General features: G+C 37.5%; 1 protein-coding gene across 1 annotated transcript in view; it reads left to right on the top strand.

The window, feature by feature from the left end:
• The window catches only part of LOC126480660 (beta-parvin), a 116,923-nt gene that overhangs the window by 57,008 nt on the left and 39,821 nt on the right, over positions 1-20,094 (top strand). The window contains exons 2-3 of the mRNA XM_050103883.1: positions 15,155-15,286; positions 18,262-18,351. Of these exons, the coding sequence (XP_049959840.1) occupies positions 15,155-15,286; positions 18,262-18,351 (222 nt within the window). The remainder of the gene's footprint in view (positions 1-15,154; positions 15,287-18,261; positions 18,352-20,094) is intronic.

Here is a 20,094-nt window from a genome sequence, read left to right as displayed (position 1 = left end):
TGTGTAAATGGCCTTCTCAATATCATAATTCTTTAGTAATACAAACAGTGGCTTTGGCAATATATTATTTACTGTCAGATGGTTAAAAAGCCGTTTGTATATTACTTTTTCTAAAATTTTCGGGACTGCTGACAAAAGTGAAACTAAGTGGAAATTTGACTATATTTCTTTACCTCATTTTTTAAAACAAAAGCTAAACTTCATTGTATTTCAAAAATTCAGGAAATATTTGACTGATAAACGACTGGTTACACAGATAGCTTAATATGTTACTACCCGAAGAAGCACACTCTTTACTTAACTTCATTGATATTTTATCATAACCACAATATATTTTAATTTTAGAGATTCTATGGTGGACATTACTTCTACTGGTGTAGTGAAGGCCATACTCATATTAATGAATCTGTTTGCAATAATTTCTCTGAGGTATCCCATGGAATCATCTGCTGAACCTGACAACTCAATATATTCAGCAATCGTTATAAAATGCTCGTTGAAAGTTTACAACACTGCACACATTTGTTACCAATGAATCATTTACTCTTAATGTTATCAATTTCTTGTTCAAATATGTTATATTCTATGAAGCAGAATTATATTCAGTGTTGAAGTTAAACAGCTATTTTAGGAACTGTTCACATAACTTGTGTATGCAATTTCCATTTTCTTGACTTGACCAATATCTGTAGCATACAGACGAGAGCCAAGAGCTAGCTAAATGTATCTTTTAATCTTGTCTCCTCTGAATTGTCAATATGACAGTATCATCAGGCTCCTACTGATTCTGCTGTAACAATATATATAATAAATCATCTCCAGAAGATGAAAATGGTGACATATGTTGTAAAATCGTTTACTGTTGTCTTTACCAGGTATTTCCAGTCGATTTGTTCTCTCAACACAACTGTTGTTAACTATAATACTTACAGTAAGCACAAGGGTGACGCTGTTGAACAAGAATAAAACCTGTGAAAGCAGTATAACGATTAATGAGATTGCAGATAGGCTATCATTTACTTGGTTCTGCACATTATTACAATGATTTTTTTTCACAATTTAGGAACAAAAAGTAAACAAATGGTTGGTGGATACTTTCATGTGAAAAGACAGTTTTACATTCATGTTTTAAAGTTAACCATAGCCAGAGCAGGAGAAAAATAGAAAGAGAAAAAGCGAGCATTTGCTGTAAATTTTTCCACCATTCCCAATTGTGCAATGTATGTATGAAAGGACTATTCCCTTACTGAAATTGGTGCCCAATGAAAAGTCAAAGCAATGCACCAAACTCATAAAGTTTTAGTTTAGATTGCACTTTTGCTGTAGAGTTCACAATGTAAAGCCTCAAAGACATTATTTGGATAATATTTTGTAAGATAGAGCACTCTTACCCCTTGAATTAGGTCAGACACAGTATACAGTTTCAGCTGTGTTGAATATGCCACAAAGTGTAATTTTTAGGGTTTAGGCATGGTTCTGTAGCTTATATAATGTTCATGGTATATCAGTAAAAGGTATACCAAGAATATTTAACTGCACTACAAAATCAGCAATATTTGCAAAATATTAGTTTTGAGAGCTCATAGCTGTCTCAGGAATTATAGCATCCACACAAACGATCTATTGAGTTGTTGAGAAATTGGTCCACATGCTACAAGTGTCATTAATGTGTATCACTCATTCCTAGGAATTGGATCGATTGTAAGTAGAATTCTTGCACTATCTTATGATGAGTGTATCAAGACACTGTCAAACATGTTTAGCAGATTGTGATGTACATATACTGTGTCTCAAAGACAAGTAAAAAATAAAGGCAGTTCTTTTAAAGAAAAGAAATTTTATTATTGAGTAAACAATGTTGCAAGTAACATAATTTCTCTACATTATCTCAGTCAACCACTAGGCACTTGGTTCACCACTTGACAAGCTTCCAAACTTTATCTTGGAAGATGCTTTGTGACATGAAACAAGTATGTTATGTAGCAGCGATGGCGAGGCATGACAGAATCTCTGACCAGAGAGTTATTTATCGTTAGTAGTCTGCGCTTGACCGCGCGAGAGTTCTGTTCTGTTGCGAGACAGTTGTTGTACGTAGCGAGTCGCGAGAGCATGTAGTTCGTTCGTGCTAGTAGCGCGCGAGATAGTTGCAGTTGTGTGTGAGGAGTCGGCGGGCGTCGACATGGGCCTCTGGTCAAGATTCAGGACGAGGTATATTTTTTAAATAAGGTAATGAAGCAGCATTGCGCTCATCTGATAATGTGATGCATCTTAAGTGTAATTAATTTGTTCAAGAATCGCCCCAATAATAATTTTGTTTTCAAACCAAGCATTTTAACAAAACAAACATTTTATTGAAAGATAATTTCCCATGCATTTCCTTAAAGAAAAAATTTACTTAAGTTCAAAGAATTTCGCGATGCATTTCCTCCAAGCTATGGCGAAAAATAAGAGCAGATGCAGTTTTACTGAGTTTAATTAGTGAACAGGGCCTAAGATCGACATTTCGGTCTATATGCGTTTTCATTGTCACTAAGATTTCATTATCATTGAATTGTCTTACATTTTTGTGGGCAGCTTACACATGGGTCAGATTGCTAGTTCTCTCATTTTTTATTGAATTGACATACATTATTGCTGGGAGGTTACACTAGGTTCTATTCTCATGAACATTTAAGTATTGTCTTTCGAAATTTTGTGGGGAGGTTACACTTGGCGACACCCGGTCCAGGATCGTATTTCGTTGAGAATCTTCTGAAACGTAGTCAGATATCTGCTCTTATTTGCTTACATATAATTAGCATTTGGCGCAACGCTTTTACTAATTTTGTGACTTTCTTTCCTCAGATCATCGACAATTCGTTGCTCTGTTGTATTTGTGTTTGTTGCTTTTTGCATTTGTGCTTATTTCATTTGTGAATAATTGTGACTATTGTAAAAATGCCGCGAAAGACTATGAATAGTGTATCGCGAGGTATTATGAATGAAATTACCGACTTAAACAACGTACCCATAGTAATTGTGACACGCAGTGTAATGATGACAATCCTGCGTTCACTGACAATCAATGCGTTCCAGCCACTAATGATGATTATTATCTTACTGATGAACAAACGAACTCAATTGTCGCCTCTGTTAATTTGACGACAATTGATGACGCGGAGCGTTCTGTTGGAATGAGCGCTGCTCAGCTTAATACACTCGGTTTGGAAAATTCAAATAATGTACAGACAAATTTTCTAATGAAAATGGACAATGTACTGAAAGTACGACGGATTTATTTAATTCCGAAATAGTGTCTGACAGTGTACATCCGACTGATAAACGTTTTTGTAAATTACAGAATGACCAAATGGTCACACAAAACGCGACAATTGCAAATACACCGTCAAACAGTACAGAGAATGGAGTAGGTAATGTTATTTCGGATCAAATTATGGCAATATTGCTACAAAATAGCGAAGATAACAAACAATTTAAAGAAAGTTTCAGACAACAGAGTGAAGATTTCAAACAACTTAGTGAACAGTCAAACAACAGAATGAGAAACTAGACAATAATAATGAAGATCTCAAACAACTTAGTGAAAAACAAGACAACAATTCTAGACAGCTTTGTGAACAGATCAAACAGCTTAATTAAAAACATGACAGCCTTAATGAAAAATTAGACAACAATTCTAGACAGCTTAGCAAGCAGATTACAGCCGTTGCCGCGCAGTGTCATGATACTAAGGAACAGTTACGCGAGGAAATTGAGGCTTGTTCAAGAAAAAGTAGCGAAGAAATTAGATCTGTTGCGCAAGAATTAAGGGAAATGCAAACAGCTACAACAGAAACACTTAGAGAGGAAATTAGCGGAGTCGCTAAACAATGCTCTGAAAAGGCTACACAATTACGCGACGAGTTTAAAGCAATGACAGCAGAACTTTCGCGCACAATGGATGAAAAGATTGACGCGAAATTCGACCAACAGAACACTCAGATTGACGAACGTTTTAATCTTCACATACAAAACAGTGATACGCGTTTCCGCAAATTTATTCAGTATCAAAATAAAGTAAAACGTCAAGTAATGGAAACAATCACTGCACAGAGACAGGAAGACAAACGTAAAATGTTTGCGAAAGCAAAAACATACGTAGACAACAATATTGCTACAGTGTCTGACAAAATTAATACCATCGAACAGTTGAACGCGGAATTACGTGATGAAATTTCTGATCTTAAATCAAAAACAGATACACACACAGCAGATATTCAGACAGTGACAGACAGATTTGAACAATTAGAAATAACACAGGATTGCGATGTCATCAAAGCTGACGTTAGAAAATTGAACGAAACCACACGTAAATTGCAAAAACAGATCAATACTTCTGACACTAAAAGCGATGATCAGGTAAAAATACTGACTGAAAAATGTGATGAATTGGCCAGTCGTATTGACGCTATTGAAAGTAATAATGACAGCAAATCAGACGATACTTCACCGGTTTCATTTAATCACACACCTGAATTTCAAAATCTACAGCAGACAATTAATGAGATCGATTCGTCTAATAACACGTTGCGTAGAAAATTGTCAAGTTTACAGCAAGAAGTAAAAGAGATGAAAAATATTTCAGTTAATAACACATCACAGCAGACGCCACTTTGCGAACATTTGTCAGACTCACGCAGTGCGTATAATTTAGGTAATCAACAGAGAGTATACGACTTAGATTCCGAACAGACACTGAGAAATAGATTCTCTTACAATCATGAACCTGTTCCATCATACAGAGACGGCAATTTTAATTATAAACATTTTCTGTCAGTGAGAAAATTTAAAGTGTTTAAAAATGACAGAACACAGGTTCACCCACTGGATTGGATACAACAGTTTAGCTTTGCTTTTCCACCGACTTGGCCCGTTACGCATAAACTTGAATTTATTTGCAGTTTTTTGGAAGGCGAACCGGCAACTCGTATGAGACCGATCGCGAGAAAATGTTATTCAGTAGAAGAATTTCAGAATGCTTTTCTGTCAGCGTATTGGTCGAAGACGACACAGCATGGAATTAAAGATCAGTTAATTAGCTTACCAAATTATGAGAACTCAAATTTTCCCAGTGTGACGCAATTTTTTGAGCACATGGTGCAACAAAACCAGTACCTAAGTGAACCATATAGTGAATCTGCACTCATTCAATTATGCATTTCTAAATTACCATGGTCATTAAGAGTGTCACTTCTAACAGGTCAGCAGAAGGAAAACATTTCAGCATTCAGAGATCTGTTGCAACTTTTAGAAGTGCAGCAATCAGATTATTCCTTCGTGAACAAAAATTTTTCATATAACAACCAAGGCCAACAAACTTACAGTAATTATGATCAGGCACTTAATTTCAATAGCAAAAGTAACAGACGTTTTAGGAGCGACAAACACCAGAACTTTAATAACAGACAAAATTCTAATTATCAATATCGTCAAAATTTTCAGCAACAGGAACCACATATTAGTAACAATAGAGGTTTTTCACAACAACAGCAACAAAACGAGCCGGTTAGCATACCTAACCAACAATGCTATGCACAAGGTCAACCAAGCTTTAATGTTTCGCCGCGTGCACGTATAGTCCCAGATCCAACAAATAGTAACGCACGGCAGCAAGGTTCAAATGGCTCTGAGCACTATGGGACTTAACATCTATGGTCATCAGTCCCCTAGAACTTAGAACTACTTAAACCTAACTAACCTAAGGACAGCACACAACACCCAGCCATCACGAGGCAGAGAAAATCCCTGACCCCGCCGGGAATCGAACCCGGGAGGCAGCAAGGAAATAACTATGTACAGAGAAGACAGTATTACAATTCCTATCGCAATGCACCGTATAGGAATGACTATCACGAAAGACGTAAAAACGATGAGCACAATTATCAGCGTACATATAATAACAGTCAGTCTTTCCAACAGCAAAATCATCCGCAAGAACATATTCTCATGAATGAACCCGACAGTAGGTATCATCCAGAGCGTAATACTTCAGGAAGAAGTAATAGAACAGTTCAAATAGTAGAAATGCCACAACATCCTCCAGATAATAATAACACATCAGATAGAATCTGACTAGAGACTGTACAGGTTGCATCTTCCAGTAACGTAAGCAATAATTTTGACACGCAGAATCTTGTTCACGAAAAATGCTATTAATTTTGACGCCATCCTGACACACGTTTGCATGAAAAATATTATCACGACGTACGTAGACGACATTCTTATTGCAGAAGCTAACTGGTCTGAACACAATCTGATTTTAGAACGTCTGTTGCAAACTTTTCGTGCACAAGGACTCACAGTTAATCTTAGTAAATCGCACTTTGGCAAAACTTCTATAAAATTTCTTGGACATGTAATTTCAGCAGAAGGCATTGCGCCAATTCCGGAAAAACTTCAAGCTCTACGTGACATTACTGTTCCTACGACGAAGAAACAATTGCACAGTTTTTTGGGCTTAATTAACTTTTTTCGCAAATTTATTCATCACTCTGCTTTAGACACACCTAGATTATGCCATTTAACAGGTAAAAATGCTACTTGGTCGTGGGATAAGCAAGCACATTCTGAATTCGTGAACCTGAAACATGCCTTGTTGAATGCGCCACTTTTATCGCACCCAGATCTTACCAGAAATTTTTCCATTGCCACCGACAGTTCTAACACCGCTTTAGGCGTACATATTTTCCAGGAAATTGAAGAAGATGGCTCTACAGTAATTAAAAACATCGCATTTGCAAGCCGCATCTTGTCGCCTGCTGAACGAAATTATTCCGTTACAGAATTGGAAACATTATGTGTTGTATGGGCTTTTACGAGATTTCGGCACTTTCTTTATGGCAGACATACCACCGTTTACACAGATCACAGAGCTATACAATTTTTACTTTCGGCTAAATTCACTCACGACAGATTAAGCAGATGGAAACTTTATTTACGGGAATTTAATTTTACGATTGTTCACATTCCCGGCACACAAAATGTTATAGCAGACGCACTTTCTCGTTCTCTCAGCAACAATCAGCAAGACATCGCAACCAACTTCTGCAAAGCAAATTTCAGTGTTATGTACATTCAGCAAGTTGCATTTGAAAATTTTATTTCGTCGTCATTACAGGACATAGCAAAAGAGCAAAATAAAGACAATGTGTGGAAAGAAATGAAACACCTTTGGCAGGATAAGAATAATGTTACGATTCGAAACCATTACACTGTACGCAATGACATTCTGTTTCGCCGCTCTCACCCTGACAGCAATAATTGGTTACTATTCATTCCTGACGAACTGGTTAACAAATTAATATGGTATACTCATTTAAGTTACGCACATTACGGAGCCAGAAAATGTTTTCTTTTACTGAGACAGAACTGTTATTTTACCAACATGGAAAAACGTATACGACGAGTTTTAGCGTTATGTAAAATTTGCCAGAAAGCTAAGCCAGACACAACGTCACATATTCCTCCATTACATCCAATTGTACCTGTTAAATTGAGACATATGGCCGCTGTAGGCATTTTTGGTCCAATTCCGAGAACTAATAGAGGTTTTTGCTGCATATTTGTCGCTGTTGAGCTCACTTCAAAATTTGTTACTTTCACTCCGTTACGCAAAGCTACTGCTAAAACTGTTTCGAAAGCATTTGTAAAACATTTTCTATTTCATGTAGGGCATGTGATGAAAGTAATTTCTGACAATGGATCACAATTTCGTTCTGCTATATGGACACGCATGTTACGAGCTAGAAACATTTCTCCGATCTATATATCCAAGTACCATGCTTCTTCGAACCCCTGTGAACCCCTGTGTGATGAAAGAAATTGGTAAATTGCGTAGAATATACTGCCACAAAAGACATATTGATTGGGACACACACATATTCTCATTCCAAGATGTAATTAATTCCATTCCAAATGAATCCACTATGCTATCTCTGTCTGTTATACTGAAAAACTTTGAACCACCAAACAAAATTAAAGAATTAGTAAACTTTCCTACATGTCGTCGATTACGACACCACGAAATCATTGACATTGCGCTGAACAACATCAAACGTGCCGCAGAGCGCCGGAGAAGACAGCAAAAACAGGTTTGTACACTCCGAGACTTTCACATTGGACATAAGATATTAGTACGTACACACTATTTCTCCAGCAGAATAAAAGGTAAATGCAGTAAATTTGAACTTCTATACGCAGGTCCATATCGGATTCGCAGCGTTCCTCACCCCAATGTTGTACACGTCGAAACTCTGAGAACCAGAAAATCGAAAGGAAACCAACACATATCCAATATTAAACCCTTTATTGAATGAAGACACTTTATGATGTAACATGCTATGATGCCATTTACTAATTTTTATGACCACTTATGCAATTATATTCACATGACTAATTATTGATGATTATCGTATTTTTTCTTGACAAGTGCCCGGCAAGGAAAGGTTAGCAGGTCGCTCTTCTTGTCGTTACACATCAGACCGTGCACATTTTCCATTTTTCATTTTTATGTATGTACGATTGTTTTCATGTTTTGTTTGTATGCACTATAAAATGGTTAGGATATAGCAAACACCAGTTGACTTTGACATTTTTTTTTGCCCTATGATATCTCAACATCGTGACTGTTTTACATTTTTTTGCTGCTGCATTGTGATATTCTGTGTACATTTTTGCATCTGAACACTGTCAATGTCTTTGACATATTACGTTTTCTGTCATGTTATGCTGTATGCTTAATTATGTTACTATAAACCAGTCATTATTTAGTGAGTATATGATGTAAATGCACGACATTAATCTTTGTTCATCATTTTCAGAAAGAAATAACGTGTAAAGTAAATAAATTAAACAGAAATGGGAATTTCAACTACGGAATAGACGAAAGAAGATGCAAAAACCTTATGAGGAAGAGTAAATGAATCAGAATTAACAAGCATTAACAAGAATATACTACACATCGTAGAATAGCAGTCTTAACTAATTTTTTCTTTCAGAATACAAGGCGACTGATGCAGGCTGTCAGACAGAACTACACATCTTAGTTTTAGTGATGAAATATGCTAGAGATAAGGAATAGTTGTGTAATGAGTAAGGAAGTGATTTTTTGCAGATGATAATGAATGGTGATGAAGAGTAATGATGAAGAATACGCTACTATGAATAATGGCTCTGAGCACTATGGGACTTAACTTCTGGGGTCATCAGTCCCCTAGAACTTAGAACTACTTAAACCTAACTAACCTAAGGACATCACACACATCCATGCCCGAGGCAGGATTCGAACCTGCGACCGTAGCAGTCCCGCGGTTCCGGACTGCGCGCCTAGAACCACTAGACCACCGCGGCTGGCACTATGAATAATGAAGTTTTTCTTTACAGGTGATGATAATAATGAAGTTATGATAATATGGATAATGAAGTGATGGATAATGAAGTTTTTTCTTTACAGATGAGGATAATATTGAAGTTATGTATTTATGCTATGTAGTTATTTAAGTATTTGTTGCAGTTCGCTTTGACAGCAGGTGTTATATTGCATAGTATAATGACTGAAGGTTTTGGAAAGGACAGCTATGGAACACATTTTTTATACACATTTCACTACCTGTTAATTCGAAGTTCACTACTTTTCAGCACAAAATGCATTTCTTCTTTCACCTTAATAATCCATTTTTTTATATATTTTTGCAGGAGACATTATTTATGAAATTAATGTGCTATAAGCAGTTGTTCATTAAATCTATGTCATTACATATACTCTACTTGTTTCATAACCTTGTTACCGCTGACTCATGACGAATGACGTTACACACTTTCATTTACAGGAACAACCCAGAAACAAATTTTTTCTTTTTCTCTTCTCGCTTTCCCTTATAATTACCCAAAGCAATGCATTGCTAACAAAAAAAATGTATCACCAGTTCCAAATAATGCTACCCATTTAAGAGAGTTCTGAATAATACTGAATGATGAACAATGTTTTGTACTATTCAATACTTGCTGGCCAATGAGTGCCAATGATTAGTATAACTAAATGAATTATGTTAATGCTAGGCCAATAATTGACTCTCCTTTTCAATGATGACTTCTGATGGTTTATGTTCACTATAATCAGTTAATTTTCTGAACATTATTCTGTCATACTAAATATGCTTTGTAACTGGCCAAGGACTGCTACTGTTTATTGTAATACGATTACCCATGATGCCACTAATTGCTATATTCAGTTCATTTTATGAACATTATTCTGTAATACTAAATACATGGTACAGAAATGTTCAATAACTGGGCTATGAATGCCGCAAACTACTACTGTAATTCTCAATGAAGACTACTATGTGACTTAATGTCCTTCACCTTCTGAGCTAACTACCCTGAATTACTGCAATATCCATTTGTCCTGTCCATCCTCATGATCATGGAGCACTATATTTGGTTTTTGCACTAATTCTACGTTGGTGTGCCTTGTAAGAGCATGGTGTTGACACGACATGCTGTCCACCACCGTGAGCGATGAAGACGTTATTATGGTCCCACTGTTTGGTGTACCTGATGTACTGCCAAAATGATAACAGGGAATATTACTACGACATTTCAGTGTCTTGGATACGCTGATAAATACTTCTGGGAAAAGAACTGCAAATTGTCTCACTTGGTGTTGTATTTCTGTGGAAAGACATGGACTTTCAGTGCAGCTGCGTGCAACCTAAGTGCTACAACCATGACGCAATCCTTCCTATTCCTTCCCTAATGCTTGTAAAATGAAAAAGTCATATACAGTGCGTGTGCACTTCCTTTCATTTGTTAATAAGATCAGTTATCCTGAAATTACTAAAGACCTCTATAGTGCATGTGCACTTTATTACACTCCTTGATTTGTTTGTTTGTTGTAGAAAAATACTAGAGAGTACTACAGTGCGTGTGCACTTTTGTCATTTGTCAATATGAATTGTACTCATTAGGTTTATTTGTCGTAAAAATATTAGAGAGTTTTTCAGTGCGTGTGCACTTTATGCCATTTGTACTCATTACGTATATATTTTGTGGTTTTCTGATATGTTCTGTACTACAGTGCGTGTGCACTTTTGCCATTTATTAATACATTTTGTGATTTGCTGATATATTCTCAACTGCAGTGCATGTGCACTTATGTCACTTGTCAACATGATTTTTTACCATTGCGTTTATTTGTTATGAAAATGCTAAAGAGTTTTTCAGTGTGTGTGCACTTTTGTTATCTATCAAATAATTTGTATACACATTTTTCTGATTTGCTAATATGTTTTGTACTCACATTTTGTCATTGTCTAATATGTTTTGTACTTGATGCACGTGCACCATATTTCCTTCATGTTCTATATCTGTATATATGCTGTAATTGTAAAGTTAATTAGTTGAGAAAAAATTTGTTGCTCATGGCAAGTCCAAATGACTCACCATCGCTGCCAAATTTTTGTACCCCCCCCACCCCCCCCCCCCAGTGGAGGGTTATGAAACACGTATGTTATGTAGCAGCGATGGCGAGGCATGACAGAATCTCTGACCAGAGAGTTATTTATCGTTAGTAGTCTGCGCTTGACCGCGCGAGAGTTCTGTTCTGTTGCGAGACAGTTGTTGTACGTAGCGAGTCGCGAGAGCATGTAGTTCGTTCATGCTAGTTGCGCGCGAGATAGTTGCAGTTGTGTGTGAGGAGTCGGCGGGCGTCGACATGGGCCTCTGGTCAAGATTCAGGACGAGGTATATTTTTTAAATAAGGTAATGAAGCAGCATTGCGCTCATCTGATAATGTAATGCATCTTAAGTGTAATTAATTTGTTCAAGAATCGCCCCAATAATAATTTTGTTTTCAAACCAAGCATTTTATTGAAAGATAATTTCCCATGCATTTTCTTAAAGAAAAAATTTACTTAAGTTCAAAGAATTTTGCGATGCATTTCCTCCAAGCTATGGCGAAAAATAAGAGCATACGCAGTTTTACTGAGGTAACAATTTGAGTTTAATTAGTGAACAGGGCCTAAGATCGACATTTCGGTCTATTTGCGTTTTCATTGTCACTAAGATTTCATTATCATTGAATTGTCTTACATTTTTGTGGGCAGCTTACACATGGGTCAGATTGCTAGTTCTCTCATTTTTTATTGAATTGACATACATTATTGCTGGGAGGTTACACTAGGTTCTATTCTCATTAACATTTAAGTATTGTCTTTCGAAATTTTGTGGGGAGGTTACAGACATTGCACATAACCACTCTTGTGTCACCTTCAGAATCTCATCATTCTACGAAAACTTAGATTCACACAGTTGCCCCCTTACTGGATCGAAAAGATGGAAATTATTTGGAGCTAGGTACTCTGAAGCAAAATCATTCCTTTTGTAAGCTTCCTTCTCCTTTTCGTATTGATGTTGGGTTTCAGATCTCACAGAACCTCATAGTAGCTGTTCACTGTTTCACCTTTAGGAGTGTAATAAGGCTTCCGTAGTCCATGATGCATGTTTCCACACCTCTACTCTGCCAATATGAAGCAAAGGCATTATAGAAACTGTAGTACTTTCATAATAAAGGTAAACGAATCACACCTCTCATTTCTTCCTTGATCCATATGCATTAGAGGTCTGTCACAATCAAACGCTCTAAAACTGCTGCAAATAGGGATATTCACCAAACCAACACAGTGAAGGCAAAAGAACAATAGAGTTGATAACACACGCTAGTATTGAGTCAGTGCTGTCAACCTAAGGACCATAAAAATTTCCATCACTTAATGATTTGTGGTCATTTTTTTTTAGAGATTCTCATGTGATACCATTGTTTTTGCATATCTATATTCGTTTTTTGGAATCTTCCAGATACAAGTTTTGACTACAACACTGAAATCACATCCAGGATGAGTGAAGTTCAAATTTATTTCTGGACTTCCACAGCAGATTTTCCTAAACAATGTAAGGTAAATGGCGAGATGATACCAATGAGAAGGTCATGGGGATTCCAGCCCATCCTTATACAACAAGAGCTTGTGCTCTGTCATCATCAATGAGATGAGTAACACCATCTTCATTTCTTTCCTTTCTAACCCTTCTGGCATCCTGTGTATGGAATATGTTTCATTGTAGAAATGTATTCAACACTGCTCTTCTTTTATCACATAAAATTTGCCTCTAGACTGTTGGCAGTTTACTTAAATCACTTATACCGAGCGAGGTGGCGCAGTGGTTAGCACACTGGACTCGCTTTCGGGAGGACGACGGTTCAATCCCGTCTCCAGCCATCCTGATTTAGGTTTTCCGTGATTTCCCTAAATCGTTTCAGGCAAATGCCGGGATGGTTCCTTTGAAAGGGCACGGCCGATTTCCTTCCCCATCCTTCACTAACCCGAGCTTGCGCTCCGTCTCTAATGACCTCGTTGTAGATGGGACGTTAAAACAACACTAACCTAACCTAACTTAAATCACTTATAATTTTCTGATACTTTCTTCTGGAAGTTCATAAGAGTAATTGATATACCAGAAAGTGTGTGCAATTGAATTAACTCATGCGATACTATTATTGCCAATGTAGTAGTAGTTGTCGTAGTAGCAGTAGTTATTCATTTGTAGATCAGTTTTACGGGGGTATCGGCTTATGAGAGTACCAGTATTACATATTAATAACAACAACAATAACAAAATGCATATATACAGGTATTTACATACTTACAGGTCTAGTTTGACAAAGATGAGACAGGTCGTTGGCTGTGGCCTTACTTTAGGAACATCCTGATGCTTGCCTGAAGTTAATTAGATAAACAATGGAAAACGTGAAAAACGATGGCTAGGTGAATATTAGAACCTTCACGCTCCCAAACACAAGACCAGTCTGTTTACAACAGTGCTACCTCATTCAGTTTATCCCTAATAAGGAACTTATTTAATAATGTATAAGACAAATGCTACATTGTTCATTTATTTCTCATTCCCAGTTACTGCACACACTACAGGCTACAAACATTATTTCGTAATGTAACACTATACACATTACCAGCTGACATCAACACATGAAATTAACAAACTCCTCGTGAGCTGTCTGATAGTGTCTGTCGGCGCAACAACCGGCTATGCGCTTATCGCAGAATTACTGTGTGGAGAAGGTATACAGATACTGTGAACTCCATGGTGAACTCATGAGATATAAAAGAAAATATAAAGAAATTTACCCTCTTGTGGGTATACCCCCTTTGGAGCGACAGGCTAAGGAGGAAGTTGTTGCTTGGACAACATTAAAAGAAATTTTTCCAGCATTTTCGGATAACTGTTGAGAATTTTGATGAATACTTTGAATTACACCTGCCTTATCATAAAAAAATACGAACATAAGATTTTCAATCCCAGCTGAACACAAGTTGTCCCAAGCACTTGAAAATATTAGTCAACTGATTTCCACCTATCCTTTAATTTTCAGATTTGTGCCTGAACACTCGTTTACGTTTTTGTTGAAAAGTGCTAATGTTTTTTAAGATCATTATCGATATCGTCTTCGTGCTCACTGCTCAGCCATGTAGTGCGATATCGTGATTGCGTCCCACTTTATTATTAGTCAGAAAAGAAATGGGGAGCGGAGAGTATGGCATTCAGAGTGACAATTTTGTCAACAGTCCGCGCGCAGCAATAAAAACGTAGCGCCGCGGTTATAATTTTGTCAAATATTCATGGATCGGCGGAGAAAAGTGTTATCCCGTTGTCACGATATGCATGCATCTACATATATAGCCACAGACTGGACAAGAATGATGTCACAGTCACAAAAGTCACCCACGAGCGCTAGTCCCTACTGTGCACATTGTTAAGTGTAGGACTGAGACAAGCAGCCGCATCTTCACCGCTCATCTCCCGTTGCAGGAAATTGTAAGTTAGTATAACCTCTTAGTTGCATGATTTGGTATGGAAGTAATGTTCCGCTGATTTACTTGACTTATGATATAAATTTTTTACAAGTTGTATTAAGTGTATAAAAATGTTCGCGCGCGTTAATTTTTTCGTTTCGTTCAGCTCACTGCATTTTTCGTCTTGTCAGCAAATATCTAGAAATGGATCAGCATTGTGGAATGTTTACATTTTCTTGTTCCGAACTTCACAGGTTTATCAAGCATGGCGTCCCCGAGGCCAAAGTCTCCTAGGCCAGCTGTGGCCACGCCAAAGAAAGATGAGAAAGAAGAATCTTTCTGGGAAAAGATTGGCACGTTAGGAAGAAAGAAGCGCATTAAAGAAGGTAAGATAAGAACTCTTTCGAATGTACTGCTACTGTGTCTGGGTACTGAAATAGATTGGCCACAAGAACAGACCATATTTGGCCCTTGAAAATGGGCGTAGCCGTTTCCTGTCAGTGTTATATTACAATACAGTGAAGAATGCTATTGGAGAATCTTAGTATAAAAGACGTAAATCGGCAACGGATTGTGTTCCTAATAGTTAAATTATTTCTGTAAAGGTTTTTTGTTTAATAGCAGTTAACGCCCTTTGATAATTGGGCCTATTTCGGGTGTGTGAACCTTTACACTTCGTGAAATATTTAATCGGTAATTGTCAACGATGGTGTGAAAAAGATGCACAACAATAATGTGTATCCAACGCACACGTCCTAGTAATATTTGAAAGGGTCTGTTTTGCAAAGCAATCTCGACCATAAGGCCATTAGTGCATTGGTGTTGGCTAGAAGCGTCACCACAGCCAACTCTAACAGTGGGAATTAGCCTAAACGACTAGAGCCGTCAAAAATTGTTTGGAAATACAGATTTATGTGTGTTTTACCGTTAGTAACGATTTTGCCCAATTGTGTACAGTCTTTAAGTTTGGAGGTTAGTAAACTGAAGACTACGGAAACACAAGAAGCCAATAAAAAGCCTGGCATCAAAAGTAGAAGACCATGCTCCTGGTTTTAAAATGTGCAAAGATCACTAGCATGCAGCAATGCTGCTGGTAATGACAAGCTGCCTTTAATGCTGAACGGCAAACCTACTAGGCCCAGAGCTTTTAAAAAATGCAACCTTAAGTCCCTGCCCGTATATTATCGCAACCAGAAAAAAGCATGGATGGATGGTAAGCTGTTGAATTGTTGGTTTCACAGCCAGTTTGTTTCCTCTGTTCAACAGTTTTCTAAGGAAAATCATTTGTCTCCCCGTGCAATCCCCAGCACTGAGGAATTATCTGATGAAGAAATCGTGGCGAAGTTTTTGCCACCAAATGTTACAACACTTCTACAGCTGATGGATGAGCGTGTACTGCAAACATTAAAACTGATTTACAGAAAATAATTTTTAGGAATGCTGATCCATGGTGATAGCATTCCTGTAGTGGACAAAATAGAAAAGACCAATGTGAAGGATGTTGTTTATTGGGCCACTGAGGTATGGCAGAATATTTCAGAAAATACGCTGAAAAAATCGTGGAGAAAACTGTGGACGTCTCTTGAATTTCAGGACAACCTAGTTGAAAATGAAGAGAAAAATCTGCTACAAATGATAGACAATCCCTGGATGTGAAAAAGCTAGTGAAGGAGATGTAAATGTGTGGATGGCAGCAGATGGGGCATGTGTGGAGAACTTTACTGACACTGATTTAGTTGGTGCTGTGACTCAAGACCAGGAAGAAGTGGACTGCTGTGACGGAAGTGACAATGAGCCAGGAGAGCTGGTGCCACACAGTGACGCAGCAGAAGCCCTTGACCTCGCGCTATGCTGTTTGGAGCAACAGCCCACTGCTACACCTGCTGATTTGATGTTTATGAGATGATAGCGCAACTATGTGTCATATAACAGACTGTCTTCATTACGCCAAAGGACAATGACTGAGTTTTTGTCATCTAAAAAATAGGGATAAAATGTCCACTGTATTTTAGTAGGTTTGACAGTTTTTCTTGCATTGTTATGTATTGTTTAAAACTAATGTTTTCTTGCCAATTTTTCTAATAAGTGTTTACTGTACTGTGTAAATTAAAATAGTGTGTATGTACAGCCATTTACCACACAGTTTTCCATACTTAGACTAACATTTTTCATGTTCGGGTTAACTGAAAGTTTGGATGATTACCGGGGTTCAGATTAGCGGGACTCTGCTGTATCTACATGTAGATTTGGGGAGTGGAGGAAGGTCTGTATTGAGAGCAAGAGTAGCATAGGGATGGAGATGTTGAAAGGTGAAGAAATGACTTTGATTAGGGTACCACTCTTCTTGGACTACAATGAGAGCGAGAGAAGCCTTGGTGAAGAGTGTATTTTAATTGATATATGTTGATTTCTCAAGACTTGGGCGATAAGTGACATTCTGGTCAGTTACTTGTTCTCTTTGGTGGCAGATTTATATTGGAAATATAAGTTAATACACATGAACTTATCCAAAGGATCTGGTGAGGTAATCGGTATATTTGAACAACTCTGTAGTTCTTAAATCAGATGCAGTGGCCATAGCTGCCAAGGCTGTGGGGGGGGGGGGGGGGTCTTAATACTTTTTTTTTTTTTTTTTTTTTTTTAATTGTGAAGATGTTCTTTCCCCCTTCCTAGTGTCACAATGTTTTCTCTTCTCCCCATACTTCAATCTGTGTACCCAGGCAACCATTGATCACTCTCTCTCTCTCTCTCTCTCTCTCTCTCTCTCTCTCTCTCTCTCTCTCTCTCTCTCTCTCTCTCTCTCTTCTCAATTTTTTTGCTTTGCAGCAAAATGACAGATGAATTTGGTTTCGTGAATCATAAAGATATAACTAGGAAAGATTGGGAGTTTAGAGGAATAGCTTTGGATTTATTTTATGTTCTAGAAAAGAAGCTGCTGTTGATAATATAGAAACATATAATTGTGACAAGGAAAACTTTCATATTGTTCTGTGTGTTCTGAAAGAGCTTTCAATGAAATTCTGGAGGATACACTCCCAGATATCTCATTGCCGAGCGAGAAATATCAAAACAGTACTGGAAATGTTTACAAATCATTTTGTGATATAGCAACATAACAACATTTTGCTTGTATCTGATACAGTGTGGAATGTACAAAAATACAAGACAGTTTACTATTGTTGAGAAATAACAGTTTTGTAATCCAATAGGCTCCCTTTATATACCTGGCCGAGAGCAGATGTTTTTAAATAGTCCTTGTGTTTTATGTTTTCACGTTCAAAGTTTTAAAAATATTCGTTTTTATTCCTTGCATTTCAGATTGAGCTTTGTTCTAAACTTTTTGGGGCATTTAATGTTTCAGTGCAAGAGGTGCAAGAAGAAGGAAAATATGCTATTGACTCACCTGGAAATCCTACAGCCCCTGATTTACCACCAGAGGAATATGCACTAGGTAAGTTAGCCTACTCCTGATAAAAGGAACAATGCCTTTGTATTAGTCTTCATAAAAAGACAACTTTGTACTGTACTGATAATTTGTTAAAATGATGATTTGTCTCTTGAAATATTCACAACAAATTATAAAGAGTAACTGAAACACATTTCAGACAACACTCTTTTTATGGATTTGTTAGCCGTCTGCTAAAAATGTGGAACATTATCCCAAATCTCTTGGTTTTGATCACATTAGTTTGTATACATATCATAATTCGAATGTAAAAACTGTTCACTCATAAAAAAGAGTTAGCAAAACCTTTTATTAGCCGTTTTAATTCCCTAGAAACTTCTTCACTTTTCAACGCAATCATCATACACTTGTAAGCACTTTTCATTACATTGCACTGCATGAAAGTTCTACACCTGAGAACTGAACCAGTTGACAGTGGTAGCCTTGAGTTCCTCATTAGCTTCCAGTTGTTGTCCATAACCTCATTCTTTGAAGTGCAAGAAGAGAGTCTGTGGGTATGAAGTCAGGGCTTTAGAGTGGATGGTAGAGAAGTTCCCAATGGAAATGCTGAATCTTATGTGTAGTACTGGCAGATGTTTGTGGAAGCATGTTGTCGTGGAGGAGGACCATCCTGGACAAATGTTTGGCAGTTGTTTCTCAGTATACTTCAGCTGTAACTGTTGACTCAAATTCAATTAAAGCAATTCCTTTTTGTCCTGGTAAATGATGAATATCATTTCTCCACTTATAGTAAGGAGACTGTGAATGTTTTTGGTTCAGCCAAGTTGAATGGTTGGACTAGATTTACTGTTGTTTTGAATCTGAGTTGGTGTGGCAATTGTCTCATCACTTGTAATAATGTGGAAAGCAAATCATCTGTATCTTGTTGGTAGTGCTCAAACACAGTTGTCTGTTTGACATTCTTTGTTGTTTGTACTGCTTGCCAAGCAGTTTTAGTACTACAGAGCAAAGTGGTAAGTCACTTGACTCATGGTCAGAATGCAGTTATTCAAATCCCTGTCCACCTTTCCAGATTTAGGTTTTCCATGATATTCCTAAATTGCTTAAGACAAACGCTGGTATGGCGTCTTTGAAATGGCATAGCCAGTGTCCTTCCCTAATCCAATCTTGTGCTCCACCTCTGATGACCATGACTTGGTTGTGATTTTAAACCAATCTTACTTTCATTTACAATACCCATCTTGCCAAATTTTGATACCTTATCTTTTCTGTGATCAGTTGTGTAAATGATGGAACATCAAGTATGAAGAAATTCATTAGCCAGAACACTACTCGTCAGTCAAATTACAATTTTTGACCCAGTATTGCATGATTTCATTGGTCTGAATACTGGGCCTCCCATTCTGCTCTTAATCATCCACATTTGTACAGAATGGGGCAAATAAAAATGGCTCGGATAAATGGCTATGACAGCAAGCGAATGTATGCCTATAACCACACCCCGTGACGTGCAGGCCACGTGTACACTTGCCACGTGATCCATACCAAATCTTGTAGCACATTTATGCAATCTTCATGCCTGACAGAGTTGTTAGCAGAGTTCAGTCTGGTCACGGCCCAGGTCACCTGATCTGTCAGTGTGCGATTACTTTGTGTGGGGAGCCTTCAAGTCTAAGACATATCGCAACAACCTTCATAGTCTTCAAGAACTGTAGCAGAACTTTTTGGATGATACTGCAGCTATTCCAACAGTCCAGCTTTGATCCTCCTTCAGCAACGTGCTGACCA

The sequence above is a fragment of the Schistocerca serialis genome, chromosome 5 (genome assembly GCF_023864345.2).
Source record: "Schistocerca serialis cubense isolate TAMUIC-IGC-003099 chromosome 5, iqSchSeri2.2, whole genome shotgun sequence".
Classification (NCBI taxonomy): domain Eukaryota; kingdom Metazoa; phylum Arthropoda; class Insecta; order Orthoptera; family Acrididae; genus Schistocerca; species Schistocerca serialis.
Note: the sequence above shows the minus strand (reverse complement) of the source record. Positions and strands in the feature narration are given on the sequence as shown.